The 19,704-nt window shown below is 37.1% G+C and overlaps 1 protein-coding gene across 1 annotated transcript in view; it reads right to left on the reverse strand.

Moving 5' to 3' along the window:
• Positions 1-19,704, reverse strand: part of sorcs2 (sortilin-related VPS10 domain containing receptor 2) — a 161,241-nt gene that overhangs the window by 89,240 nt on the left and 52,297 nt on the right. The window contains exon 2 of the mRNA XM_058782172.1: positions 9,092-9,159. Coding sequence (XP_058638155.1) covers positions 9,092-9,159 — 68 coding nt within the window. The remainder of the gene's footprint in view (positions 1-9,091; positions 9,160-19,704) is intronic.

Here is a 19,704-nt window from a genome sequence, read left to right on the forward strand (position 1 = left end):
CATATAAATTAAATTAAATAAATAATCATTTAAATAAAATGGTAGACAGTGCCTTGCCAAAACACTCATTAATTGTGGAAATATTTAAAAGATTTTCTTGACTGTTAATAATTGATCAGATTAAGAATTTATTCCAGTTCATTAATTCATCTTACAGTAAGTATATACAGTAAATTGCAAACTGCATGTCTTTATATCATCAGAAAAAAATCCACCATTAAGTTAAAAATGCCCCTGAACATCTATTTGAAGCGGGCAGATACTGCAAAACGATTAAAATTAATTTCTAAACTTGGTTCACACCTACACACCAAACAATAATTCAACTGACATTTCAGCAGATCAGATTATATGCATCTCTCTTTGTCTCACACAACAACCTATCAGACTCTATGTCTATCATATCTCACACCCTGCAGTTTTCACTGCCACAGAAACAGCAGAGTGGATGAAAGTATTTATGAGTCAGCAGCCTTGATGTAGGAAACGCAAAACCACTTGAAATGTGCAAGAAACCAGCTGGGGACTAGCTGTTGAATTAGCTACAGTCTTTCCAGTTAGCTGATTTAATCAGTATCTTGCTGACCAATTCACTACATCTTTCTCAGAACTCAAAGAAGCTTTATTGCCATAATGAACAAGCTAATACTGCACAAATCATAGCAAAGGCTGTTTATACATGGACACAAATATGAGATATTGATATTGAAATTACTTTGCACGTACATGCGCATGAGTATTTTACTCTCTGTTTGTGTTTCTTTCCCTTTATTATCATCATTAGCAGCTCTGAGGTGTAAATAGAGTCACTGTGAATGGCACCATCATCACCTTCCCTCATTACTGCCGCTTTAAGCTCTTATGACACAAAACACCACATAGACATGGGAACATTTGATAGAGCACGGTTCACATTTCAATTCTTGACTCTCTAGGATGATCTGTGGAGAATGACAACTTGCATATTATGCCTCCCTGGACCTTTCTCTCCTTTTCCGCTAAGCAGCATTTTCCTGGCTTCTGCATGTGCATGTGTGAGAGTGAGAAACAGAGGAAGACAGGAACACAGGTCTTTCGGTTCAGGACCTCAGAGGGCTTTAAAAAACATCCTTACAGACCGAACTATAGTTTATGTTATTCTTACAGATCTTATTTTTCTCCCAGATTCTGCAGAAACACCAGTGTGGTGCAAAGCACCCATAACATTACAATATACATGCAGGTGAAGAGCCAGAGCACGGATTAACTATTTAACAACTCAGAGGCTGTGAGAAGGGAAAGAGGAAGATTCTTGCAGAAGAGTACAGAGTTTACAAACTGAAGAACAGGAAATCTCAATCACGGAGAAACACATGCTACATGTCATGACAGAAAGATTTACAGCACTATAACCTTTTACTGTTCAAACTTTTACTGTTAGAGAACTGTTAGGTGTATAAGACTAATATACACCTAATTAACAAATAATTAACTTATACTAGGTGTATAAGTTAATTTGTGTCATTAAAATAAAATAAAGTTTGATCTATTTTTTCTTTTTGTTAAACAGGAAAATGTTATATATATATATATATATATATATATATATATATACACACACACACACATTTTTTTTTTTACTTTTTTAAAATTTTCAAACATTTCTAAACAAATATTCACCTAAAAATGAAAATTCAGTCATTAATTACTCACCCTCATGTCGTTCCAAACCCGTAAGTCCTTCGTTCATCTTCAGAACACAAATTAAGATATTTTTGATGAAATCCGAGAGCTTTCATGAAGCTATGAGAATAATTTTTGTGCGCAAAGACAACAAAAATAACGACTTTATTCAAAAAATCTTCTCCCCCAAATCAGTATTCTGCCATTATGGAGAGTACCACGATGCAAAAATTAAAATTATGGTTGAATCACTGATGTCACATGGACTGTTTTACCGATGTCCTTACTACGTTTCTTTGTCTTGGAACATTTAAGTTACGTTGCTGTCTATGGAGGGTCAGAAATCTCTCCGATTTCATCAAACATATCTTAATTTGTGCTCCAAAGATGGACCCTTACGGGTTTGAACAACATGAGGGTGAGTAATTAAATGACAGAATTTTTGGGTGAACTATCCCTGTAAGTAGCCCAATTCTTTTCAACATTGATGATAATAAGAAATATTTCTTGAGCACTAAATCATCAAATTAGAATACGTTCTGACAGATCACGTGAAACTGAAGATTGAAGTAATGGCTGCTGAAAACTCAGCTTTGCCATTACAGAAATGTTTTAAATTGTAATAATATTTCACAACACCTGTTTTCAATGTGGTTTTGAACAAATAAATGCAACCTTTCTTACAACACAGAGAACCTGTTGCTCGCCATTGTGGTAAAACTCATGGTAAAAAGTGTTAACCAGACCTGACAGTATTACACTCCCAGCGATAATCAAAAAAGCCAAAATATTTAATAAACAAACATGGAGGAGGCGGGAAGATATGTAGAACTCTGTGAATGAAAGTCGTTCTTATTCTGTGGAAATCTGCAGAGCTTTCTGTGCTGATTCTGCGTGGGCTAAGTGACGGGTGACTGGATGAACAAGGAAGATACAGAGCGATGGAGAGAAGCAGCAGCTGTGATAAATGCAAGTAGAACAAAGAATAAATGAAATATGATGTTAACAAAAGAAAAATGAATAAAGCGAAGATATAAACAGCTGGGATGTTGAGATACTAAAACCAGTCTCTAAAAAAAAAGACAGTGCTGACTGGTGGCCCGGGAGGCATCGCCTGAAGTGATTTCATTTCGCTCCCTCTTCCTCCCCCAAGGACCCTTAATTACACTTGTTGGAGGCACAGGGGGTCAGAGGGGTGGGGTTTGAAGGGATGCTGGAGAATCTCTTCATGTATTATGGAGGAGTGAATCCCCTTGAGAACTGTATGTGTGTGTGTGTGTGTGTGTGTGTGTGTGAGTTAGTGAGGCATGATGGGGGGGAATGTCTCTTGGCAATCCTCCTTCAGCAGTTCAAAAGATGTGTGAAGAACACATGAATTATAAATCCCATCTGCACAAGACATGTGTGAGTATGTGTGAGAGAGTGTGAAACACAAAATGCATTTGAAAGGTGTGATTGAAAGTGCTGCTCCGCTTCCAACGTGTGAATGTGGGTGTACTCCTGCGTCTACATGCACAACAGCTCCCTGTCTGTTCTCCGTGCGCGCACTCCTGTTATTTGCGGCGCACTCCAGATAAACACATCAGAATGTATTCATGCCGCCTGCGTCTGTGCTCTCAAAACTGCACAATCAGCTTCAGCGCGACCGGGAGTTTGCTAAAGAGACTCTGAGAAGTGGTCATTTGTATACAACAGGAAAAAAAGCTATCAATAAAAAAACCCCACTGGCTCTTTTACAAGCTTGATAGAAAGCATAGTTATTAATATTTTGAAGCAGTGCCTAAAAAATCATCATAATCTACACTAAATAACAAGGGGTTTTCAAATCTTTCTTTCAGTTTCACAATAGGTGTGACTCTTAAATTGTCCTCATCATAAACCACTTACAGGAGCAACTAGAATATTGTCTGCATAAACAAATAATGACAAACCCAATTTCTGCTCTCGCAATACCTGTGAATAATGTCTGTAACCGGAGTAACTGTAATTGAAGTAAATATCAAAGATGGAGACTTTTAGTCCAAATGAAACAGTTAGGTTTTGTTCAGACACACAACATACTGAATACTGAATATTTATATAGTTATATAATGCAATCATCACTACTGAAACTAACTGAACTGTGTGTGAGCAAAATCACATTTATCAGGAAAATACAACTATTTTAGGATGCTGTGGGAATGTAGCTTAAATTATGGACTTTCAAACTGTGTCTCCTCAGGGGGCCTCAAGGGGGTTATAGCAAGTTCAAAAAAAAAAGATTTTACAAAATGTGTTTTTGGACTGTTAAAAATAACGAGATATTAGTCTCAGCGTCAGAAGTCATGCCCACAGACCACCCACTCCAATCACTAAACATCTGTTGCATATGGTACACTAAACTGGAAATATTTTCACAAAGTCAGAAGTCTAAATCTGATCGTTTACCAAGCTTGGACGATCTTTTGCCAACATATGAAAGGAATCCAGAGTGATCTCATTTTATTAGCTGTCCTCTCACATCTATAACTAAAGATGAGGTGAAGTTTCTCACTAAAAAGGGAACATCTGTAACACAAATGAACGTACCAACGCTGATATTGCAGTTTGTGAACTCAGTATTCGGATCATCTGAATTCCTTGTTGGCACTAAAAAGAGAGACGTGATCTAAACAGACGTGTTGCGAGCGTCTTATTAGACTGGCTGTTGACGAAGTGCACACCACTGAAATAATAGGTGTTCGTTCCCGTCAATTTAATTAAAAAGGATATACTATACACATGATTTGCATGGTATGCAAAAATGTCACTATCATCAGCTCATACATGTGCACTGGTGAAAGCACAGGCAGAGATGAAACACCATCAATGCTAAATGGTTAAAATTAGAGAACAGAAGTCAGAGCTTGTCAGCCGTGGGCTGCTGGTTGAGAAACGCTTGTTTAGCTGCTGACTCTGTACTTAAGTCAAGTTCAAACGAGAGTAGTTTTCCCACTTCAGACTTGGATCATTTAGATATAAATTAGTAACATATGCAAAAAGACTGTGGTCGATATGAAAAAAAAATACACGTAAATAGAGTAAATTTCAAATTTCACTGACCCTGAAACATGCATTTTTGATCACAGTAAAGAACCTTGGGGGAAGTTCACCACTGTCATTTGCTCAATAGGGAATTTAACCAAGACTTCAGAGGAAACACACACACACATATAATCACATTTTCATTGATCACTCGGACTTGTGGTGTTCTCGTCCTCTCTCTACTGACATAAAGGTCAATAACAACAAATAAAGAGCAGTAGCGTAGAAACAAACAGAGTGAGTTAAAAACGAAAGCTCATGTTAAAGATACTATAGAGGATTGGTAGCAAAAATAAAATGCTAAGGTAAGACGCCATCAGCAAAATGAAGTGTCACTATGCAGTGTGAACAGTTGCTTGCCTCGCTCTTTCTGTCAATTCCTCCAGAATCCGTCCTCCAACCCAACCTGACCTTATGTCCTACTGGTAATAGCAGTACAGAGTACAGCATCATACATATGTGGAGTTTAATGGAGTATATTTAATGAGTATATTTTCAGGTGTGTAAAGTCTGTCAGGACTAGTGCTAGCTGCTAGTGCTATCATGAATTATTAAGGTGCCTCTCTAGGTGTCTTTGAATCAGCTTTGATGTATTTCTTTTTATGTACCCTGATCGGCCAGATCCTACACCGTCATTATACCTACATTATGTAGGAGCCCCACACCTTCTAATGGCCATAAACATTCAAGGGACAATCATGTATCATGAATATATCCAGAAGCTAGTGCTGTCGACTGAATATAGTGTGATTAATTATTCAAAAATAATAATGTGATAAAAAAAACTACACCATTAATCATGCCCCCAACACATAAATTCTGCAAAAGGGGATTTTTCTACCATCACAGCAATTCAAGCTTGAAGTACCACCTTCGTGTTTTTGCAAGTACATGCAGACTGATCATTAAAAAATACCTCATGGAAATACCCATAGAATGACAAGGACAAAATACAATATTCCTTTATGATTAATGTTATGAAAATATATATATATATATATTTTTTTTTTTTTTGAAAGGTGATTTCAAAGATTTAATCATCTGCTATAATAGTGTAACAAATCTTGCTTTTTTTTTTCTCAGTGATGGATGCTACATATTGTTATCAATTTAATCAAAATTTGATTTGATTCTCCTTCATCAACAGCCCTCCCAGAAACTTTGTTACTGTATTTCATTTACTGTCCAAATAACAGTACAATAACTGTCAAACAATGACATAAACTGTTCTAATTTAGTCAAACGAACAAACCCTTTACCTTAAGCTACTACCCTACTAAACTACCAAAAGAATTTCACACACTTTTCTACCATGCTGCAGATAACGTTCAACTTTAAGCCTACAAATAAAAAGCCTCACGGCCTGAGCTGAACTTAAATCTCCAGTTCAATTTGATTTATCTGCTCCCTGTGTCTTTGAATTCAGACCGTTCCATCATAATGTCAGTCCATAATTTATGAGTTGAACAACAACAATTAAAACATCAACACGGAAGACTCTACATAATTCATTGAATGACTTGTAGAGAAAGACTGGTTGTCTGGTTAATGACGGACCGGTCTTTGAAGTCTGGGATTCGGCGGCTCTATGAATATCATGAATAAAATAAGAGAAAATTTTACTAATTCGATTCATTTATTCTAGAACATTGATTTTTTTAGAAAAGCCATCTGTGTTAGTGAAACATTTTCCTGCATGAGAGGCATGAGAGTGGAGCGGCCGTTCTCACCAACTGTTCCGGACAAACACCATGTGCTAATGTAAGGCAACTCAAGTGCGTCAAATACAGCACTCAATACGTGACATAAGTAATATGATACCCTTATGACTCAAATAACTGAATGAAGAAGAGCATGAAGCTCTTTGAAGTACCGTCATGAACTGAATGAAAAAGGAAGCATTGCACTGTAATTCTGCCTTCCTGTCATAAAGAAATATCCAGATGGCCACAGAGGTACCCTACCTGCCCAAACACATGTCAAGTGCAGTCTTGTGCCCTTTCTTTCAGCTCCTTCAGTGCACATTTCTAATATGTGTGCCTGCATGTAACATGGGGTCCGTAAAATGCTGAAGCTCTAGCTGGGAAAAAGACAGTGTTTAGCATTCCACCTGGTCATTAGGCAGCTGTGCAACTGATATATTCTGAGCCCCAATGTAAAATTAATGCCACCCTCGTATCAACCTCAGACAGACAGGCTAATGAGAGCATTGGAACAAACATGGCATCAATTATTCCATATGCAGCACTATATTTTTAGCTCCATCTTCTTTTCACACTTCAGTGGCCTCAATCTTTAAACCCCACAATAAAAAAACGCTTCTCTCACAATAGACTGGTGATTAAGCCTAACTTTGCCTAACCCAGAAAGGTTTACAAAGCCCCAAACAAAACAAAACAAACAAAGACCTGGCTGGCGGTCATTAAACGGTCAGGGTTAGTTGCTAATAGTGGATAGTGCGAGGCAATTAGCACATGGTCCAGAAAAGCCCTCGGCAGTCCTAATTAAGTCATCCCTAAGTTCACTGCAGAGGCACTGGACCCGCTTATCACACCCAAGAGAACTGCAGAAACCAACACAAAAGAGAGATCCAGGCATAAACAATGGTAATTTCTAAATGATGTACTCTCTATGCTCCCTACATTAACTTCAGCTTCTTAGATGGTAAAATTGCATAGTTTGAACAAAGGAATGTATTTAATTCTTATAGCCCTGTTTTTTTTTTTTGTTGTTGTTTTTTTCATAAGGGACAGTTTCCTTAGCCCACAGACAGTCTAAGCCTGTTGGGTGAAATGTTTTACAACGAGGGTCAGCTGTGATCTGCTGACGGTCAGTTTGAATGTTTTGAACCGGATAAACGAAGACCTCAGTCATCAACATGCACTCTCTTTTCACTGGCATCTGCTCTTGGACTCTCCTCTTGCCTTATGTTCTTCCTCTTTACCTGAGCTCTGTCTTCCTGGACAACAGTGTAAAAGGCCATCAGGTCAGACTCCAGCCCTCACTGGCATCTCTCTTTCTCTCTTCAGAGCTTCAGAAGCTGTTCACATTGCTCTAGCTTTCCAGTGTTTTTCTATGTAAACACACACTAGATGGACGTGTTTGGACATTACACTTGCGTCTTGCATCTTTTGCAGCTTCTCATTCATGACACGGCATTCTAAATACACAATGCCCAAGTTAAAATAAGTTCAACTTTTGAGAAAAAAAAAAGCGTCTCCAGTCCAGACCTCGAGTTTTTTCCCCAATTCTATTGCCTGTGTCTCGTGTTTTTCAAAGCAAAAATGTGTTCTGTGTGAATCGCCCCTTATGCTGCACTCTATCTTTTCCGACATATCTCTCTCACTCGGGTAATTCCATACGCATCTTGTTTCAATTGTATTATTCATACTGTATTTCAATATCTATAACTATTTAATCCAATATGTAACTACTTAAAACAGTAACACCTGATTAAAGCAGTCATGTTAATAAAAAATTATCTTTCAAAAAAGTAATCTATTAGCGTTATCTAGCAATGCTTACTTCCATTGATTGTACAGTATAAGGAAGTGATCTTAGACAAGAAATCACAGTGACAGTTTTATACCATATTTATATATCATGTTGTTCATCTTTAATCATTTCAGCCCTACAACAAAAATCACTGCAGTGAATACAATTTTAATTAGCATACTAGATCTTTTGTTTGGAAACCCACATATTCACATAGGGTATTTCTTATTCTTAACCGAAGATCTGATTAAATAAAATCTAAAGAAATTATACAGTAAAATGTTACTGTATAATTTGTATTTAATTTATTTAACAAATGTATGATAATAAATGGATATGTTTGAAGACAGATAATGGGCAAATACAGAGATTAGAGGTAAAAAAAAAAAAAAAATCAAGCAAACTGTGTATATTGTATAGTAAATGTCTAGCCATTTGCTGTCTGTACTGTGCGTGTTGTGGTTTTGTCATGTTGAATACAATTGTTCAATTGTTTTGCATTTAGCAGTACAACCTGTAAGAGGGCAACATTTAGATTTTGTTCCCCAGCAAAATTCACAAACATGGTTAGAGGGCAATAAGCTTGACTTGATCTGACTGAAGCTATAGCATTTAATATTTTCCATGAGAAATCTAAAATTGGCATAAAATAAATCAATAGAAGAGCTTGAAAAAAAATCTCAAGGGAAAATAATTTCAATTACAAATTGACTTGTCATCTGAAAAAGTGCCACAAGGGATTTTATTCCTAACCCATCATTAAAAAAAGGTTCCTATTGTGACTGAAGGCGTTTTTGTCTCTGAGTCTGTAGGCTTTAAGTGTTTGAACCTAAATTTGACCTGAAAGGGAAAAAAATCTTCTGTCACTTACCTCCAAAGGGAACTCTCAAGAACTTTGTTGGAGTCTGCATGGTAATATTTAGTGAGAATGAGGATGACCTATGAAGAGAAAAAAAGCGTCATTAAACACTGAAGAAAATAATTATATATACTCATACATATACACAAATTTTATGTACAATTCTATTAAAAAATACAGTTGTGTCCGAAAATTACATGTGTGTGTGAGATGGAGCAATTTGAACACATTAAGAACACTCAATCCTGCATTCTCTTGTAGGATCTCATATCTGCAGCGAACATTGCATTTGCAAAAACGTTTTAGTCTGAGAAACTGAATTTGCTGAGAAAATGTTCTCTAAACACAGCAGAGAGACATCACTGCAAGTGCCTAGTTCCTCAGACTTACATAGAAGCATGATGTATTTGTGGTGTTAGAAACAGCATATGCTAACCTCATTTGACAGATCCATCAAACCGTAACCACTTGATGGACAACATCTTCCTAGCTTCTGCTAATAACTCACTCTTTTTTTTATCTTTAGGACTGACTGCACTGCGAGCAGTTGCCATAGCACTGATGAACATAGCTTGAAGCCAAGTTACGTTCTTCGGCTGGCAGCAGGGAGTTAGCAGTATGGAAAAGACTGTCAGAAGCTGTTGGCCTGTATTGCGACAGTCACAGGTTTAAACACTTGGACATCAAACAGTTGAAATGAAGCCCAGTATACTGAAACATTATCTAAAATAGGTTAGCGGTTTTACAACCTCTAAATGCATAACACAAAATAAGTCTTTCATAACTGGTCTGGATTAGATTCATCACTGAAATGCCAGCTGGTGATGAGGATCAGATTATATTTAGATTTTCTGATGACATCACCACAGTGCATTTATTTTGTTGATCAAGAGTTTTTTTTCTTTTCTCATAAAACCATAAAAATCACACATGAAATATGCAAGTGGGGTGACAAGTATCAACAAGCAACACGCAGCTTTGACATTAATCAGTTGCATTTTAATGTATTTTAATCCAAACAGGTATGATACACAGCTATAATAGGTCTGAAATTGCATATAGTGACATCTTGATAATTAGAATTTATGATGGAGGGTTTCTGTATATATTTATCTGTGTTGTGGCATTTTAGCAAGAGCAAAGTTTAAAAAGCAGCTTCCTTGCTGATTAGGCTGCTAGTAATTGCTTCAATCAACACAACACAGATAATGAAATCTACTGTAGCTCCACCACAAGATTCATTCTGCAATGTGATTCTACTTGCCTCGAAGAATTTTCACAGTGAAAGCCACTATATCTCTATAAAACTGGTTTCAATCCCAGGACTGTTTGTGTAATGGACAGTAAATGCTTTTTTTAACACATGACGAATAGAGAGCACGCACACATAGGCTACACAAAATGATGCCTTCCTCTGGTGTATCTGGTTGAGGTATAAAAGCCAGTGTGAGGTGTTTCCTAAAAGTCTCTCCTATCTTTTATTCATGTTAGTAGGACGCCTGAGTTTGCAGTAACAAATCAGTAGAGTGTGAGTGAAGGGAGATGACTTGTGTCTGTGTGTCTCCTTTATCTTTCTCTGCTGCCTCACACACTGGGTCTCTGACAGCAAAGCCCAGTGGAAAAGCATCGCCATGAAAAAGGGTCAGAGCGATTCAGGGACTTGGCAGGGTGATTGACAGGTCAGCACTGAAATGTGTCAGGAAGCGTGTGGACCGGGCCAGCCTTGGGCTTTGCTTGGAGAATCGGCTGAGAGGGTTATTGCCCTGAGCCTGTCCCTCCCTCTGTAGACGACAGAGGCGCTAAAGGTCAGGAAGGTGTGAGCAGAAAAGCAAAGTTTTTATAACGGTATGGTTGTGTATGGCCGAAAAGCTATTTTAACCTTTAACAGTGATCCATGGGAGGTCTCAAATCAAACTGTACTAAAACCCAGTTCATTAAAAAAGTTATTCCTGCAGTCACGTCAAATGTTGTTCTAATGATTTATTTTTTAAAATGTTTTTAAATACAGTTCAGCTCCTCTGCACATTGAGTGATATGTTTAATATGAGCTAATCATTCTTTCTTTCCACATTCATAATTATTCATAAAATATAAATAAATTCCCACACACTGTTATTCACTGTAATATTGCATTTATTTGATCAAAAATACAGTAAAAACAGTGATATTGTGAAATATTATAATAACTGTTTTGTATTTTGCTATATTTTATGTATGATGTAAAATTTTTACATTTATTCCTTTGATGACAAAGCTGAAATTTCAGCAGTCAGAAATCATTCTTCAGAAATTATTCTAAAACGTTGATTAGGTGTTCATGAAACATTATTATCATCAGTCTTGAAAACGTTTTTGGGAATTTTTTTTGGAAACCGTGATTACACACAGACATTTAAGTTAAAAAGTTTAAAAAAGAACAACATTTATTTGAAATAGAAACCTATTGTAACATTCTACATGACTACACTGTCACTTGTGATCAATTTAAAATACCCTTGTTAAATAAAAGCATATTATTTCCTTTTCCTGAGCCCAAACTTGTAAAAGTTAATGTATAAGTGAGAATAAACAAACTAAATCTATTTGACTGTAATTCTACAAATAGTGCATATGAATCAACAATCTTGGTCGTTTGTTTTTTTGTTTGTGATTTGAGGAAAAACTAGCCATCTGATCTTTATCAAAATTGTTCAAATCAAGTCTGCTTCTTGTATTTTATTACTCCACATATTATGTTTCTTTTTGTCTGTCATCAACTTCCATCAAAACAAATCTGAAAAGCATCTCAGGCATCAGGCCCCCAAACATCCTCTTGGCTATTCATGTCATAATTTGTCAAGAACATAACTATTTACCAGATGTGATCTGTAACTAATTTAAAGAACCTTTCTCTCTGGGAACACTGAAGAAAACGAGGCTTACTGTTACTGCAAACACAGCTGTATCTGGAAGAATAACCAAGTATCTTTTTCAACTTATGATTTTTAAAGGCCTTACATACTTGGGAATGAATAAAACATTTATCAAACAGTGGATGAGTGGTCTACATTCACTCAACAAGACAGAAGGCATTTGTGCTTTCCCAACAACTGCGAATCTGCCCTATTCATGAATACAGACAATATTTTGATAATTCCTTTTGAATTAATTATGCTGAACCTTATCAAACATATTAGCTGTCCACAGCGCATTTGGCATCAGGCTACACAGCGGACAGTTTTCTCAGCCTGCCCAGGGGGCCGAGTGCCCCCGCACAGGCATCAGATGGTGGCCTTTGGAAAGAGTCTGTCTGCGGTACAACGCTAATGAACCACTGGGAGCAAAGCCTTTCACTCACTGACATCATGCAAATACAGTTTGAGGAAAAGAACAACTGATGATCAGCAGCTTAGAGCAAAGCCCACTGAACTTATTACTGACATCAGCATGCAGAGAATAATCTTCACATCATTTACTTTGAGCAATAACAACGCTGACATCAGCTGAGAGTGAAGGGAAGCGACGACTTCCTTAATACACAGGCACTCTGATGGCAGCCCCTCAGTTCATCTGTTTACCAAGAGGAAAGAAACAGCAGAATCAGCACTGAGGACAAGAAGAACCTGTTACTGAGACCGATTCTTGTTCTCTGTACTATTTTGAGACAAAAAAGATCAATCAGATCACTCATTTTAACTGCATTAAGTGATTTATGCATCACAACATTATAATTCACAGTACGAAAAATGGATATTCATTATTCATCACATTAAAAACATGTGATTTAAAAGATTACATTCCAGTGACTGTTAAATGACAACAAAAAATCCAATTTGGGGAAATGAGCGAACTTAAATCTAAAAACATTCTAATATTTAAAGCTGCAATGAAATGGAAGTAACGAGCTATCTTTTCTTCAGTATTGTGACATACATGTGTAAAAGATTATTGAGCACATCGTTTAAAATAAAACAAATCAGGCCCATAATTAAAAAATAAACTTTGGCCATACTCAAGCTTTGGGAGGAGCAGAATGCACCTTCTTGATTACATATGACAATGACGCATTTTAAGGGCCGTGTTGAGGATCATTTTTCTTCCTGATTTCAAATTTGGGATATAATTCATATTTTAACTGGATAGTTAGTTTAGAGTTCTGAAAATAGCAGCAGTATGTTTTTATTGCAGAGTAATCTCTTTTATGTTTAAATATAAGCAACACTTTGATTTTCCTTTTCATTCCATTCCATGAAAAAATAAAATCACATTTCTACTGCATAGACAGCCAACTTCTATTAAAACCCCAACTTTCAAACAGTGAATTGTTGCTTTAAAAAAAAAATCTAATGTTGAACAATATCAAACACAGAATCAATATATCATGCATCTTTAATTTTTATGACTAAAATGTCAACTTTCCAATGGACCGATGAAAGCAGAAGCTGGACAGGGTGAAAAAGGGAAAAAAAGTGATTGTAAATACAGTTCTCTTCTATAGACACTACTTGAGGTGATAGAATATGCTTACTAGCACTGTGCGCGCTTCAAAAAAGGATAACAGAGACACTGAAGCTTTTTCTCAAACCTCAGCAGAGATCCCTGGGATTTGTCACCATCACTGTCCTGCATAAAAGCAGATAAATGCCTCGAGCATTACACACACAGATTTGGCTTGCCAAGATAGGAAATGTATAAAAGCGCCTCTTGTAGCCTTTCTCAGCTGTGTCGCAGAAGCCTTTACGCATAAATCATTTATCCATAAGTCAAAATAACATAAAATGTTGTCACTAAAGAAAAGGCAGGTCTACAGTTTGGCTCTCCATCTGTTCTGTTGTGAGATGAGGGGTCACAGTTCTGCTGGGGGGAAAACGATTTCTGCTGTTGTGACTAATGGCGATAGAGGCAAGAGGATAGGTAGCCATCAATCAGTCCACCGCACGGCAGCAGACAGACTCTCTATCGGAGACCTTCTGAGGAAAAAGAGCTGTGATCCCAGTGCATTTATACCAACACACTGGCCCTCATCCCAGAATATCAGCTTGGCAAACTGGTTTTAGCTACATCTAAATCTTAGTCTAGAAATATCTTCAGTACATCACATGCTGGGAAAGACTGCAATTTGTTTGAAAGACAGCAAGTACAGCGCCTCCGCATAAGGCTTATGCAGGGCATCTTTTATAGACACTATAAATCGGGGACTAATTAGAGGACGGGACAGAGTGCAGGTGCGTAAGACACAGAGAATCATAAATAAAAAATATGATATAAATTATGGAAGCAATAATTGCTCTCACTGACTACGTTTTATAAAGGATATTACAGTTCTCAATCGATTCTTTGGATGTGTTAATGTTAATGTTGTTTTTTTTGTTGTTGTTTTACAGCCCCTGAAAAAGAGACAAACGTCTTAATAGATTCTAACCTTGTTAAACGGAGACTCTTTGAATAAATTGCGTTTCTTTAGGGATGCATTCAAGTAGGACACAAGGGGGGCCACTGATGAACCGCCTGACCTTCCAATGTCTGTCTGCGCTTGTGTGTTTCCTCCTCCTGCTGGCTATGTTGCATGTTTCATTCTATCATGCCTGAAGTGCTTCAAAACCCAAAGAGAAAAGAGAGGACACAGAAATTTATTATTCCAGTCATACTTTCTCAGGCTGCTCCAAAAACTGCCAGTGCATTTTTCAGCAATCCTTCGAAAAAGAGCCTGTTTTTCTGAAATTTGTGAAATTCTCTCTAAAAAGTGCCAAGAAAAAGTTCTCTATTTGGAGCTCTGGGAGAATGCCATTTCTCAGCCAGTTGGTGACATTTATTGGGGAAAAGTCAACCAGCCTGTGACGACACTTGAATGGACAAACACAATGCCACAAGAGGCACCATTGAAAAAGGCACCATGGCAAACATACCACATGTGAACTGTGACTGCACAGAGCACTGACTTTAGTTCACTATTCGACATTCCAATGAACTTGGCGTTTCATTGAAGTGCAGTAAATCAAGTGATAGAGAGGGAAAATAATTCACCAAGTCTTGCTGAAAGTCATTCTTATAAAGCCAGACATGGAAATGAATCACTTCGCAAGAATGCACGATCCCTCAACTAACATGTCTGAAGCAGTGAGACCACACACATAGATAAAGATACACAGAAAGCCATTCACGATTTAAATGACTTCATAGTGTTTCTCAAATTAACGACTGATTGGTTGGTTGGTTAACTGGAGAGTACTCCAGTTTAAAATGTGACAGATGCTAATCCATCCCAGGCTGATTACCCATAGTCCTGTGGAGTGAAGTTGGGGATTTTAGGATGGAAACCCCTGAAGATTACTACACACCGTCACACAGCTCTCTCCCCCATCAATCACACAGATTGACTACGTAATCTCAGAAATGCGAGATTATGAGAGAATTAGTGTACAGATGTGTCTGTAGAAAACGATCTGCTTAAATCAAGGAGGTTAGCTAACCAAAAGCATGTAGGCAATGTCTCGTAATGCATTTTGAAAAGAAACTTTCAAGAATATTAACATAATGTCATACTTTACATTGCAGAGTTCATGCTAAAGTATAATTAGATATGTAATGTGCAATTAAAGTGCAATTATGTTTGAGAACAACCTGCAGCTACATGTTTTATTCTTATTGCCATACAAATTAATTACAATAATTTGCAATACAGCGTCTCTGCCATTGCAAAGGCGTAAATGGGCACATTGGTTGAAACTCTACTCTGTAATGATTTTTTTGCATTATTGTTTCTGGTAGAGGCTACCATTAACAGCTTTTTTACTTAAATAAATGAATACTTTTATTTTATTCTTTTATTCAGGATGCATTCAATTGATTAAAAAGTGAAATTTTATTTTAAAAAGCTGCTGTTCTTTTGAACTTTCTATTTATTAAATAATTTTGGAGAAAAAAAGTATCATGGTCACCTGTTTTAACACTGAAAAAATTAGCTTTGGAATCAATTACATTTTAAAATTTCAAACACAGTTTGTAATATTTCACAATATTACTAGTTTTACTATATTTTGATCAAATAAATACAAGCTTGGTGAGCATAAAAGACTTCTTTCAAAGACAAAGAAAATATTACAGACACTGTAAGAGTATCTTGTTCCAATTTGACACAATCTATTATACATTTCCTAAGTACAGACTGCCAATAAACACCCGGCATGTGAGTGACACATAAAAACAGCTGATGCAGGGAATGCAGGAAAAGAGTGACCACAGACCCACTGTCCAGCTGTGTTGTTTCCTCCCAGTGATTTTACTCCCATCACTCCCTGTAAATCCAGCCAGACTATTGAATCTGAGAGAAAATATAAACAAAAGTGAAAGCACAGAGTGTCTAACTGTGAGTGTTGTGTGCATGTGTTTAAGACGTGATTGAATGGCCTGCAACGGAGCATTGATGAACTAAGAGGAAAAGTAGGCTTATAATGAACTCTGCAGATAGAAGATCTGGCTAGGCCTCCTGGCACGCTGACAGTGGAGGCATTTCTCAGCCAGACACAGCAAGAGAGGCTCATAGTGGACACAGCTGTTATTACTGGCATAACAGCTGTCACCTTTGCAACACAGTAATCCTTTTCTCTCAATCATCCCTTACGTTGTAATAAGTTCCCCATATATCTTCATTATTCTATCTACCCCTCACCCCATCAGTTCTCTTTTGCTTTAGTAGATTATTGCCTCTGCAAGGCAATAATTCCTCTTTGATGATCCATTTACATCTATTTCTTTTTGACATTCTTTAAATTCGACATGATCCCAATATCATTCTTCCACTGAAACTATCCTGTCTCATTATTAGCATTCAGAGCCCGAAGCTTCTTCCTGACACGTTTAGCAATGTAATCTGTCTTCACTTATTTGTGTACTTGTGTGGAGTGAACAGAGAACAGATAACTTTTGTCTCGGATATAAAGGATGAGGTTCTGAAGCTGTGGGACTAGGCCCGGATCGAATTGAAATGAATACATTACACATAACTACTAAAGGTTCAGACTTAACAACAAAGCTTTGTGTGCTGGTTTTGCATTCTTTGTTTAGGCTTTGAAACTGGTTGCCTTAAAAAGCAGTGGAATGTGAACCCTATTCTGTCTGAGACCTCTTAAGGCGGACTGCGTGAAGCCGCACACTCCACTGAAGCGATGTCCCATGACGCTCCTTAACAAAAATGTTTTCAGTTCGCCAGGTTTCAGTCAAATAATGACTGGAATGGAACAATTAGCATAAAAGGGCAAATAAACAAAACAAACTTGTGGGGCAGAAATTGTGAGTGGGACCACAATAAGAAAGACAAAAGAAAAGAAGGATAAAAGAGTACAGAAATAGAACAAAGGAAACGATTAAAAAAATATTTAATTAATGTTCATTTGTGATGCCGCAGTTTTTAATTTTTAAGATTCAATCAGATACACTCTAAAAAATGCTGGGTTAAATACAACCCAGTGCTGGGTAAATATTGGACAGAACACATGCTGGGTTGCTTTCAACCAACAATGTTCAACCCAACCTTTTGGGCAGTAACCCTACCGCTGGGTCTAAAAAACCCAATCACCGGGTTCGTCCATATTTTACCCAGCGCTGGGTTGTATTTAACCCAGCATTTTTTAAAATGTACATTTAGATGCAATTCATAAAATGGATGTAAGGGATTTTATATATATATATATATAAACACACACACACACACACACATACAGTATATATATATATATATATATATATATATACTGTATATTTACACTTCATTGCATTGTGTTTTAGAGTTAAAAGAAATGTCAGTAAAATTAACGGATAATGTCGTGTGTAATGAGCTGTGCGCAATTTTTCTGTTATTATCCGGATTTATTTTTTACAGTGTAAATATAGTGGTGTGAAAAAGTGCTGGCCCCTTCCTGATTTTTAATTTTTTTGCATGTTTTTCACACTTTAATGTTTCAGATCATCAAACAAATTTAAATATTAATCAAAGATAACACAAGACACAACATGCAGTTTTTAAATGAAGTTTTTTATTATGAAGGGAAAACAAAATCCAAACCCACATGGCCCCGTGTGAAAAAGTAATTGCCCCCTAAACCTAATAACTGGTTGTGCCACCCTTTGCAGCAACAACTGCCATCAAGCGTTTGCGATAACTTGCAATGATTCTTTCACATCGCTGTGGAGGAATTTTGGCCCACTCATCTTTGCAGAATTGTTTTAATTCAGCCACATTGGAGGGTTTTGGAGCATGAATGGACTGTTTAAGGTCATGCCCCAGCATTTCAATTGGATTTAAGTCCAGACTTTGATTTGGCCACTCCAAAACCTTAATTTTGTTTTTCTTGAGACATTCAGAGGTGGACTTGCTGCTGTGTTTGGAATCATTGTCCTGCTGCAGAACCCAAGTGCACTTGAGCTTGAAGTCACAAACTGATGGCCGGATATTCTCCTTCAGGATTTTCTGATAGAGTGCAGAATTCATGGTTCCATCAATTATGGCAAGTCATCCAGGTTCTGAAGCTGCAAAGCAGCCACAGATCATCACACTACCACCACCATGTTTGACTGTTGGTATGATGTTCTTTTTCTGAATTGCTGTGTTGGTTTTACACCAGATGTAACGGGACACACACCTTCCAAAAAGGTCGCATCAGTCCACAGAATATTTGCCCAAAAGTCTTGGGAATAATCAAGATATTTTTTGGCAAATGTGAGACGAGCCTTTGTGTTCTTTTTGGTCAGCAATGGCTTTTGTCTTGGAACTCTCCCATGGATGCTGTTTTTGCCCAGTCTCTTTCTTATTGTTGAATCATGAACACTGACCTTAATTGAGGCAAGTGAGGCCTGCAGTTCTTTAGATGTTGTTCTGCGTTCTTTTATGACCTCCTGGATGAGTCGTCTTTGTGCTCTTGGAGTAATTTTGGTAGGCCGGCCACTCCTGGAAAGGTTCACCACTGTTCCAAGTTTTCCACATTTGTGGATAATGGCTCTGACCCTGGTTTGCTGGAGTCCCAAAGCCTTAGATATGGCTTTATAACCCTTTCCAGACTGATACATGTAAACTATTTTGTTTCTCATCTGTTTATGAATTTCTTAAGATCGCGGAATGATGTGTTGCTCTTTAAACATGCTTCACTTTGTCAGACAGGTTCTATTTAAGCGATTTCTTGATTCAACAGGTCTGGAAGTAATCAGGCCTGGGTTTGGCTAGTGAAATTTAACTCAGCTTTCTAAAATAATGTGGTTAATCACAGTTCTTCCATGATTTAATAGGAGGGGGCAATTAATTTTTCACGTAGGGCCAGGTAGGTTTGGACAGCTTTTTTCCCTTAATAAATGAAATCATCATTTAAAAACTGCATTTTGTATTTACTTGCATTATCTTTGTGAAATATAAAAATTTGTTTGATGATCTGAATATGCAAAAAATTTAAAAATCAGGAAGGGGCCCAACACTTTTTCACACCACTGTATATATATACACAGCGGGTAAGATAAGTATTGAACACGTCACCATTTTTCTCAGTAAATATATTTCTAGAGGTGCTGTTGACATGAAATTTTCACCAGATGTCGGTAAGAACCCAAGTAATCCATCCATACAAGTTCTGAAATTAAGTTCTATCTAATAAAATGGAATG

Source organism: Onychostoma macrolepis, chromosome 07 (genome assembly GCF_012432095.1).
Source record: "Onychostoma macrolepis isolate SWU-2019 chromosome 07, ASM1243209v1, whole genome shotgun sequence".
NCBI lineage: Eukaryota > Metazoa > Chordata > Actinopteri > Cypriniformes > Cyprinidae > Onychostoma > Onychostoma macrolepis.